Source organism: Coenobita brevimanus, chromosome 51, assembly GCF_032717465.1.
Source record: "Coenobita brevimanus isolate Jiangsu-jjx chromosome 51, ASM3271746v2, whole genome shotgun sequence".
Classification (NCBI taxonomy): domain Eukaryota; kingdom Metazoa; phylum Arthropoda; class Malacostraca; order Decapoda; family Coenobitidae; genus Coenobita; species Coenobita brevimanus.
In genome coordinates, this window is record NC_137004.1 from 670,566 (window position 1) to 681,693 (window position 11,128).

An 11,128-nucleotide genomic window follows, 5' to 3' on the forward strand; every position below is an offset into this window, starting at 1 on the left:
CTCTCCAGCCTTCTCCCCCCCGCCGGAGTGAGATTCACAGACACAGCCTGTCGTAACCCAGATTTATTTTTGCAGGAAGGACAAGGGGAATGAAAAGTCTTCACAATTATGTCCCTTGTTTTTTCCTTACAAACATTAGTTATGATGGGAAAATTATCGCAGGTTATTCAGGATTTCTGCAGGAAAACAGGAAAGGAGGGCGTGTTTTTCTGGCATAGTTCTTCCTGTAAAAATAAATCGTTACGGCAGAGGATCGCTGGTACATATGTTTGGGAGTGCCACCCCTGCTGCCTGCCCTCACTGGTTACACCCACAGGCCATCGAGGTGTTCACTGGCACGTGCCTCACCTTCATCTTCATCGCTGCCGTGGAGACGGTGGTGGTGGAGGTTCTTAGCTTCCCACAGGCCAAGGGGCGACGCTCAGCCACATCACCCCGCAACTCCTTCGCTCTCGAGGTCCGTGATCACAAGGTGTGTGCGTGTGCGTGTGCGTGTGTGTGTGTGTGTGTGTGTGTGTGTGTGTGTGTGTGTGTGTGTGTGTGTGTGTGTTCTACAATGATAGTGGCATAGGTCTAATGGAAATTCCACTGGTATGTGTGATCTTACTAGTGCCTAAGTTTATAGGAACCTGGTTTTACTATGAAGTTTAAGTAAATAAGACATATGAATAATGTGCATTATTACTACTTGAGTGTACCCATTCTTTTACTAAATACTGGAAATTCTTTGCTGATCTGTAGTAATTACATTTATTGTGCCTGAACCAGAATGTTAGAATCGTTTGATTTGACACAGTTGTGGAGAATACTGTAGCACTGCTCCAATTTTTTGTCGAATAATAACATGAAACATACAATTATTTCTGAAAAGCTTGTCCAAAGAAAGTATCTCTGGGTTTCCAAAGACGTTATTAGCTGTTTTGTAATATACTCTACTGTGCATCATGTATGTAAAAGAGTGCATGGCAACGCAGAATTATAAGTGACTTTCTTTCTGGTGTGTCAGCCTGACTTCACTGAGGACCGCTCAGGAGGTCGGGGACATGTGGCCGCCCTGTGGCTTGACCGCTGCTTCCGGGTCCTCTACCCTGCCGGCTTCCTCGCCTTCAACGCCGTCTACTGGGTCATCTATGCCTAGGGATGTTCAGGGGGCATCACCTCTTCGCCAGATCTTCTCACTGCTGTACAAGGAAAAGTCAAACCTGAGAATATAAAGTCATGAGGCCAAGTATGATAAAGTACTGATAGGTTATCGCAGTGCCCGTTATTAACCATAAAACTTTTCCACCTTCACTACCAGAAAGCCTCTCGGACTTTAATAAATCGTCTGAAGACAGTAAGACAAAAGGTAAACAAAAGGCGTCAACAGAGTGCAAGAGTTACGGGAGACTGTTTCTGACCCTTTCAGTTGGAGATGACCTGCATGTTTGAATGTTATCTGACAGAAATAGAAAAAGTAAATACATGGATCGCATTCAAAATGAAGTTGTCGTACTGGAGAGCTTAAAGGGCAGAACCTCACGTATTATTTCAGTCTAGCCATAACTATAGAGCTTTACTGAAAAGAAAAATACCCCTACCGTCCCAAAGTTGAACCACATAAACCAATGCATCATATGAGGAACACTTAGGCCGAGAGACTGGTGGGAGGGAAATACAGGTTTAAGGGGTATCTCTATAGCTGCATGTGAACACAATACTTTCGGCTCTGTATGAACCTGGTATAATTATTACGTGTCAGGTTTTATTGGAGCGTGAGGATGATGCGTGTCACGCTTTGTATTCGGATATTACTTTCATTTAATGTAATATTCTCATGGTTTGAAGATATAGTTAGAAACAAGAAGGAAATGTTGTTTCAGATGATTACTACAACAGAATGTGACCCTCATGTCCACTGATATTCTTCAGCATTGTATTAATAATTATTCAAGTTTATTTGTAAGAAATAAATTTAAGTTTGTTTGTGAAGATGCTTGACACACTTTAGATCAACTTTTCACGAGCAGTTTTTAAAGATATTATAATACTATACATCTGACTTTGATCTCTTTAATACTCACTTATTCTATGATGGTAGACAGTTCATTACCAAGCCCATTCTTCTCGAGTACGTCATTTTTCATTACATTCATGGTGCTACCAGACGATCCTACAGGGAATTAGGTACATCTTGTGCAGTAGTAGGGATGATGAATTAATCATCTCACACCAACAATACCAACGTCGCTCCTAACCTGAATAAAACCGTCGGGTGATAAGAATAACAATAATCGAGGCCATCGTAATCAAAAATCACATCACCGTACTGGGTTTATACATCAATAATCCTTTCAATACTATGACGTCGTTTTAATACTTATTTTTGCTATTTCTAAACGGTGTATTTGAGTTTTAGGCAGACATTTCAAATTGGAAGTATCAGAACAGAACCATCTCTGAACTCCTTATGGCCAGAAGTCAGTTCTTACTTGAATAGCATCGTCTGGTGGAAGACTGAGTAAATGAAAAACACGTCATCGTAACGAAAGGGCTAAGGCACTGTCACTCTGGACGAAGTTACCAAGACCTTCGAACATCGATCGCGAACCTTGTACAGAAGATAGACGCATACTGTGGACTTGACTCACACACACACACACACACACACACACACACACCTAGAGGTCGTTCACATTCCTATCAGTCTATGAGCCTGACAGCTCATTCTGTGAGTAATGGCTTCGACAAAAGAATTTCAGGTATGTCTGTCCCTAGTCAGTAAGGATCCTCTTCCCACAACATACCACAGCCTCCCTTACAATAATACTCAGTCTTCTTATCCCTCCATCTCGCTAACTTTTGCCGTAGAAAGTAACAATAAAAATGATGGAAAGCTTTCAGTGATATGATTTAACTTTAGACGAGGCAGCAGGTGCATTCTCGTGATGACCGAGTGGTGGATCACTGTCGGTCAGGAGAGAGGAAACACACTTATGGAGACATTGACTCGCGGTAAGAAAAGGAATGACATTTAGATACAACCAATCAGACAAAAGTATAACAACTGCAAATTATAATAGTTTTTTTTGTTTCTCGCCACAGATTATGTTTTTGAATTAATACAACTCATAAAAAATTATTGATAAAAACTCTTCTTACAAATTAAGTAAATGTTTGAAATCTTTGATGAAAATCATCGATGTATACAAAGTGGACTGTGTTCGTCACGTTCAGGACTCGACACAGTGGTTATTCTTTCACGGTAATTGTGGACAGTAAATACGGAGATCAGTAGCTATATTGACCAGTGTGATATGTCCTTCAATAGCATCCCAGAATTGTACGTAATACAATGCTTTGCTGAAAATTCTCCCGAACCTGTCGTCTTCTCCGCATGTTAACATTTGCCGCCCCTGTTCTGTTTACCCATATCTCTGGCCTCCACAGCCAAAAGGGCGAATTTACTACCAATCACTTTTGGGGTTTGAGGCTGTAAAACCTGGCGCACTGAACAGGGTAGATTGCCTGTGTTTTACAGACTTATCGAAGAGCTGGTGAGATAAACAGTAAACAATTCAGACTTTAACCTCACTAATCTCAACATTCAGTTTTGGTTATTTCGCCCTTCTGACTCCAGGATTATCAGTTTAAATTTGTTATTTTAATCAGATGGTGTGTGGGGGGGGGGGGGCGAAGGCAGTATTGGTGTTGCTGTCATGTTCACCAATGTCGCCTCGTCATGCATACAAATAATATTAATATATGTAGCAATTATGTACAGAATTCTATTTCTCTTGTGCCCGAAATCAGAAAAAAAAAGTATGATTCCAGGAGAATTAGCCTCTTAATTTGTATTTGTGGTTTATGTAATTGTGTAACTCGACATCCTAATTTGTTAGTCGATGATTATTTAGATGTTAGCATTAATGACCGTAATTTACTGAAAATGAACATTCTCATATGGATAATAAGGACAGCAGGCAATACTGTTCATGGGAAATTAAATATTAATCCCATCAGCCCGATGCCGTGCCGTGTCGAACCCTGTCACAAAAGACTCATAACACCTACACTCCCTCGGTAACCAGTAGTATACTTCGCACCCAGTTTCCCCGACACGATGAATGACTGACACGAATTAATAGTGACAACGCGAACAATAGCGGTTGGGAGTGTGGAGACCAAGTCCAGAGAGAACCTGTAATATCAAGGTTTGAACAACATGATATTGTATCTCTTTCTGTCCCAATTCCCTCCCGGACTACAATAAATAGCTGTTCCACGCACTGAGGTTGTAAAACACAAAGACGGTTTCTACTTTAATATTAAGAAGTGTATACAGAATATTTACACTGCTTTAGCAAACAAGTTATACAGGAAAGTTACGTTAATACAAACATGACAAAATAATACACAGAGTTTCAGCTCGACACCAAGGAAAATATCTCAACATATTAATCACTTATATATGACTCTGATGCATTTCAGTTACTTAACATAATAATTATCTCGTTGAGTATATAGTGTTCACAGATACTCTACAATATCTTTGCTTGAGTTCATTCTACTACTTAATTCAAGCGTCAAAAGTAGTATTGCTGGTTATCGAGTAGAAGTCTATTGGCGCTCTACTTCACGCTTAGGGCACTTGTATACCTTGCCTTACACTTTCACAGGACTCCTAACTTCAAACACCTCTACTCACCAGAACCACAGTGCCCATGGTCGTGTCTGTCAGCATTCCCCAGCAGAATGGTGGTCCCTACTGTTCGGTCTGGGCAATATACAAGTCCTTTCTAACTATGTCACCCTTATCAGCGTGCTTATATGCACCTCCAGGGGACGTGTCCTGCCCCTGAGTCATCGATGCGCACGTTGACTACGCCCTTTCTGTCTCATGCGAATCTGCTCTAATGGGCTGATACATTAACCCTTGTTGTACATCATGGAGGGTAGATAGCATTTGCATACTCAGGCACCCCAATACCTTTTGTGAAACTACGCCCTGAGTACTCCGGCCCATTACCTAATCGTCCTCTTTCTCCCACTATTTGCTCCTGTGTTTCACATATCACGATGTTTCATCTTCCTCTTCATTTCCACTATTCCCGCTCTGCTCTGGCTTCTGTCTGAAGAGGCCAGGCGAGTAGGATGACAGTGTGGAGATAACTTCATGAGTCACGTCATTAAGAGCGCTGTTGTAGTCGGCGGCCACGTCACCTAATAACTGATTGTTGCCGTCCGAACAACTTTGCGTTATACTCTTCATACCGCCTGACCATTTTATTCAAATTATGAAGATCAAATACAGATGGGGTAAATGTCGGCTATATATAACTCCTCACACTTCAGAAGTCTCGTCAAAGTTGAATGAAACTGACTAGCAGTAGTGGAAAAAAGAATGAAAAACGTCATCGGATTGAAGGGTTGAAATACATTTTAGCGTACACAGAACAGTGCTTGGCCAACACATGTCTGCAACACAGTAACAAGGGTTGCATTTGTGTCCTTCGTCAGTGTAAGACATGACTGGGGTTGTTATAATAGTGATAACTGGTGGGTTCGTCACAAAGATTAGTATAAACGAACATGAGTGATTAACCCGCATACCAACTACCACCTAATTTCTGTAAATTATGTTAGCTAAGTATGTAAGACCTTATAATAACAGACTGATTAGATGTACCTTAACTTCAGTAAAAAAATTAACAAGATCCAATGTATCACTGTTGCAAATAAACTGTTGCATGATCACTAGAGATTATTTTGAACCTTTGTTGCAATCTATAGTGCTATCATGACCAATTTCAGGTTCCTGTAACTCACTTCCAGCTGAGGAGAACTGTCTGGTGTTAGTGGGAATAGAATAATGGAGTTGTCCCAGCTCGTGAAAAGGTTAATGCACATTTGAAATACCTGCAGAATTTTACTGAGGTCACTCTGAACAGTTCAAAACAAAAATTAGCCGACTGTTTCATCTTTCCTCTAGCTGTAGATAATTCTCGTTAATCTGGTGTGCCGGGGAGGAAGTAAATGGGATGCCATCTGTGTGAAGGAAATACAGTGGAATAAGTGGAACTTTTGTCACTGACTATGCACTGGTAAGATAACTGTACTCAGATATGACATTTATTACCTGATATCCACGGAAAAGTAACACAAGAGCTCGTCTACCTCGTAACTCTCGGGTTGCCAACTGCCTAAATGGCCAGTGACGTGATTAAATTAGAACAAAATCAATTCATGGGTATTCAGGTCCGATGATCTCTTCAAGCAGTCTAATGTTCATGGTACTGAACCTCTTTCACATTCACTCCAGTTCAAACAGACCAGTTCAGGCACACTCACGACCAGTTATATTTATTCAAGCACATAAATGCCGTTTTAGGTCCAGTTCGGCTCATCACACCCACTTCGACTAAAATCAGGTAATTTTAGGCCAATTTAGAGCCAATTAAACCCATTCATGCCACCACGAGCTATTCAGGCCTTACACATTCTATCAACCTCAGGTGAGCTCTGGACAGTTCCTGTACGTACTAGGCCATTCAGGTGCAGTTACATTCATTCAGGGTCAAATACGTCCATTAGCCCTCTGCTATCGCTGTTTCAATAGTCTCGGTTCATCTGAATTATCTGGCTGCATCACTACTCAGTTACAGCTGTAGCACCCGTCTGGCAACACGCTCTTATCCCTTTTTAGCTGTACTGTCTAATGCAATAATTAACAGATACTCACTGTCCTTCAGTACAACAGGTCAATTATGGAACCGGCTTCATTTCAATCTGTAATTCCGTCTGCCCATGACCTCCAGTCTTTTAAATGAAATATGTAGAAGCATCTCAAAGAGTGTTACTGTCATCTTATTTGTATGTACAACATATGCTACGTAGCTGCAACCATGTCTACATATGTATGGTGGAGGGGTATGTAACGCCTGACTTCTCAGGTTTCATTGACTGAGTTGAGTTGTTGTTGATATAAGTGCGACAGGGTTGTTGACTTATGCTGATATAAGAGTTCAGTGCCATGATGCCACTCTCACGGTCAGTCCCTAGCCAAACTCCATACAGAAAGACTTTTACACTTGCATCTTCCCAGTTTTCAGATAATAAAGGACGGAAAAGGGACCACTGGACTTTTAATCTATCCTAATAAAAGACAAAGAAAATTAAACATCAGCAAGATGTAGTGCTACAAATTGGCGGCAGCGGAGACGAACCTACATTGCTATTAAGCAGGCATAGTTTGATCAGACCATATTTGGCAACATTCAGGTGTTCCATATATATTTTAGATGAAAAACAGAGTAAAGCTGGAAGTGCCACCAGCGTCCGTGGTGCGCTACACATGTACTGACTAAATTTTTTGGTACAAGTGCCAAGTCTGGGGGATTGCCATCAAGTTGCGCCTTGATGGCTCTGTAAGCACTGCATTACACAGAGGGTTTCAAGGAAACTGAGGGAACATCCTACCCATGTATCAAATTTGATGGTATTTGCAAACCTTTTGAATCATATGTATAGGTAATTATAATGTATGTTCTCCAGATTCCCACATGGATGTCGTGACATCCTGAAGATGTAGCATGTCAATATGAAACGTGATAAGTGGATGCCCACTAAGACATCTGTGCTCTGCTCTGACCACCTTGTTGAGGAGTCATTCAACAAGACTGGCCCACTGATATAGTATATATATCGATGGCGTAGACGCATCCAGGTAATCGGGAGTTTACCGACGGGACACTAGTAATGATCAGATTGGCGTCATTCGTATTATGACACCAAAAAGGGTGGCAATGGCTTAGTATGTGGGTTTTTCATTACCAGTGACTTTATTTATGGCAGTAAATGAGAAACTCCCAAATTAAGAAGGTAGGTGCCTCAGTTCTGATGGCAGTTCTCCGATTTTCGGGTCGTGTTACGCTTGCATATATACGCAGGCTCTTGGGCTCGATGGGACCACCAAGATGGCCGCCGCCGCTGCGCATTGGCTTCAGCCACCCGTGTGTAGTCGTACGCGGCATGCCTCATCCAGTGTATATATATCAGTGATCTTCCCATACCCACTGTCCATCTATCCACCAGTTTTCCTTGAAGCACGATAACAACTTTTTGTGATTCGTCCGCAGACAGACACACGGACAGAAAGACATGGGGCGAATGCATAGCCCCCTCCAGCTTCACTGGCAGAGGTAATGATAACTGCAGATCAAAGTTTTACTTGAGACCGAAGCTAGTAGTGTACTCAGTTAGGCTTATCATTATTATATTGTATCCATATAAAACAGTTAAGCTGCAAATATGAACCAGGATTTTGCTTAAAGGATAAGGCAGTTACGCCATATATCCATTAGCGCCCAGTGTCCTCAATATAGGACGGAACTGGGCAGTATCAAAATTTAATAAAGAAGGAAACCTCGGGGAAGGGACCTATGAGCTTCGCAACTATGAGCCGACAGGCGGAGGGCTGTACGCCTAGCACCATTCCTGCAAAAACCCTCGCACAGTAACTCTGGGAGCCAATGGGATATAAATATTAGCTAAAGGTAGGCTCCACATCAGTAATATGCAAGTGATTTTTATTATATATTGTCCATAAGAATGTGATGGTTAGAGAATAACCCTTTTTTGAAACGTTTGTTACCGTGAACGCAGGCAACACTGCCAAATGCTTCTGGCGATCCGCGGAATTATTATATCACCAAAACGTTAATGTAACCATCCCCGCGCATGTGCACGTAGTATTAATGGGTAAGGTGGTGGTTATGGCGTTATGGCGAGCGATGATTTTCGATTGTATATTATCAAAGAAGAATCACAAATTTTAAGGTATATAAGCGTTGTACACAAAAATTAATACCCCCACCCTAAACTATGAATATAAATAATTCGAGGCCGTTTTCAAAGTGCTAAGCCTCAGCAGTAAAGAGGAGAATGTTACAATAGCGATCGCCCCAAAAGTGAAGAATAAAATATTAATATTTTAAAGATTATTATTAATGTCCTCCCATAACTTTTTGCAAGTAGCTGCGCTTCTAGTTTAGCTGACCCACCAAGACCTATAATACCACAACGTTGCTCTGCTCATGAGGACAGAAGGAAAAGCTATCAAAATAATGTGGGGTTTGCCAGCAAGTCAGAAGGAAGAAGACAAGGGAAGACTTGGTGGGTGAGGAAGCGATTTTCAGTCGAAGGAACAAGTGTTGGGGCTTAATCTAGCATGTGTGGGCAGTATTTTGTGAGTAGGGGACAATTACAAATACATAACAGTTTGACGGAGAAGGAAAGCACCCAGAATACGACACACATCCGTTGATTTGTAGTAAGGGTCTCATTTTCAGTTCTAGGTAACGAACAGCCTGCGGTGAAGGACAGCCTGTGCTGAAGTATCGAGTTATATATTGTTAGTCTACACATAAACTCACGTAACGGTAGACTGTAGAGTGGCTAAAGGGTGACATCAGTGATAAGGAAACAGTACAAGACCACATCGTGAGGTTGCAGTAGAAGGGAGGTGGTGATGGAGGTTGGAGAAGTGGTCTTTTGGCTGAAAGGACATGAATTCGATTTCAGGCTGGGGCAAGGAACAGTTTTATTATCTGAATTTTTGAAAAACAGACTTTATTGATGTTCGCAAGACCTGATAACATTTGTACAAGCCGTCGTTAAACCTGCACACACAAAGGAGGCCTTTTATCTGGTTAGAGTCTAAAAATACCATCTCTAACCTCTCTTTGGACACAAACTAAATCACTCAGACAGCAGAAATAGCTCCACACACATATATATATATTATACAGTATATATATGTAATATTAACAACTGAGGATCCAGTAGGGAACATGATGGCATATATAAAACTGAAGACCAGGACAGGGAGACGATAGGCTGGGGCCATGTTCACGATTTATTTAAGTAGTGACGTTTCGAGGTAATCCAACCCCATCATCAGACAAAACTAAAATAAACACAATGAATTAAAAATGAAGTTGCAACAAATAACACCTCATTGACAAAATAATAAAAACAATAAAATATATACAAGCTAAATTAAAAAATGAAGTAGGAAAAAAATCACAAAATTACTAAAGATCTAACCTACACATGTCTACACCGAGACAACTACACAAAGCCATTAATCAATAGACAAAAGTCTATGGAGAAGTAAACTTGATTGAGCTGTATGAGACGGCTGAATCGAATCACAATGAGTCAGTGGGTAAATAATTTAATGGAAGAATCATATGTATTCTGATGGCTTTAAGTCATGTATAAACAATGATTCCGCTATTCTAAGACTAGTTTTATCATTATTTGTCATTAAAATCTCAAAATCATCCAAATCAAAAGTATGACCCGAAACAAATGAATGTTCCCCAAGTTCCGAGAAGGGAGGGTTTGAGAGTGGTGAAGTGGTTCTATATGACAGGCCTTTGTGTTCGAACATCCTAATTTTCAGGTTTCGAATAATTTCCCAATATATCCTGCATTACAGTAGGAACAATTAATCTTGTACACAATGTTAGAGCATAAAGCTTTGGGGAATGTATCCTTACACCTAAAAAAGGATCCAATAGTATATGAATTTGTAAAGATGAACCTAAATGAAACCTGTGGATAAACTGCATTAAGCAGTTTATTTAATTCCTTTCTAATGAGAAAACTGCTGTGCCCAAAAAAAAGGAGACTAATATGAAGTACTTGTTTGGGAACTAAAGACACAGGATTTCCGCAACCGAATAATTTACCCAGGAGTTTATGCAAGGTACTTTCAAAAAGATGCAAAGGATATCCATTATTCAAGAATTTTTGATCTAAGCCTAGTAATTTCTAAATGGAACAAATTCCAGTCCGAGGAAAGATTATTACACCTGAATTACAAAGTCTTAATGGAGCTGAATTTAAAGACTCTGGGTACAAAAGACAAAAAATCAAGACCAAGTCCTGTAAAGGGACTCTTCCTATAAACAGAGGTACTGAAACTGGAGACATTTCTATGACCTAATACATTAAGGAAAGGAAATTGGGAATCCCGGGCTCAGACCTCTCTAGACAGTGTATAGCATCCCTCGTAATTTTCATCCTTTTCTATAGATAGCTTAAATGCTTTTATGTGTAACTAGTTATTCAACAAACATTT

The 11,128-nt window shown here is 40.6% G+C and overlaps 1 protein-coding gene across 2 annotated transcripts in view; it reads left to right on the forward strand.

The window, feature by feature from the left end:
- LOC145399965 (glycine receptor subunit alpha-3-like) overlaps positions 1-1,694 on the forward strand; it is a 74,813-nt gene extending 73,119 nt beyond the window's left edge. Inside the window, exons 10-11 of one of the 2 annotated variants that reach the window (XM_080272459.1) lie at positions 317-472; positions 1,007-1,694. In XM_080272459.1, coding sequence (XP_080128585.1) covers positions 317-472; positions 1,007-1,138 — 288 coding nt within the window. In that variant the 3' untranslated portion in view covers positions 1,139-1,694. The remainder of the gene's footprint in view (positions 1-316; positions 473-1,006) is intronic. The other variant, XM_080272460.1, reaches the window with a different exon arrangement.
- Positions 1,695-11,128: the final 9,434 nt, after the last annotated feature.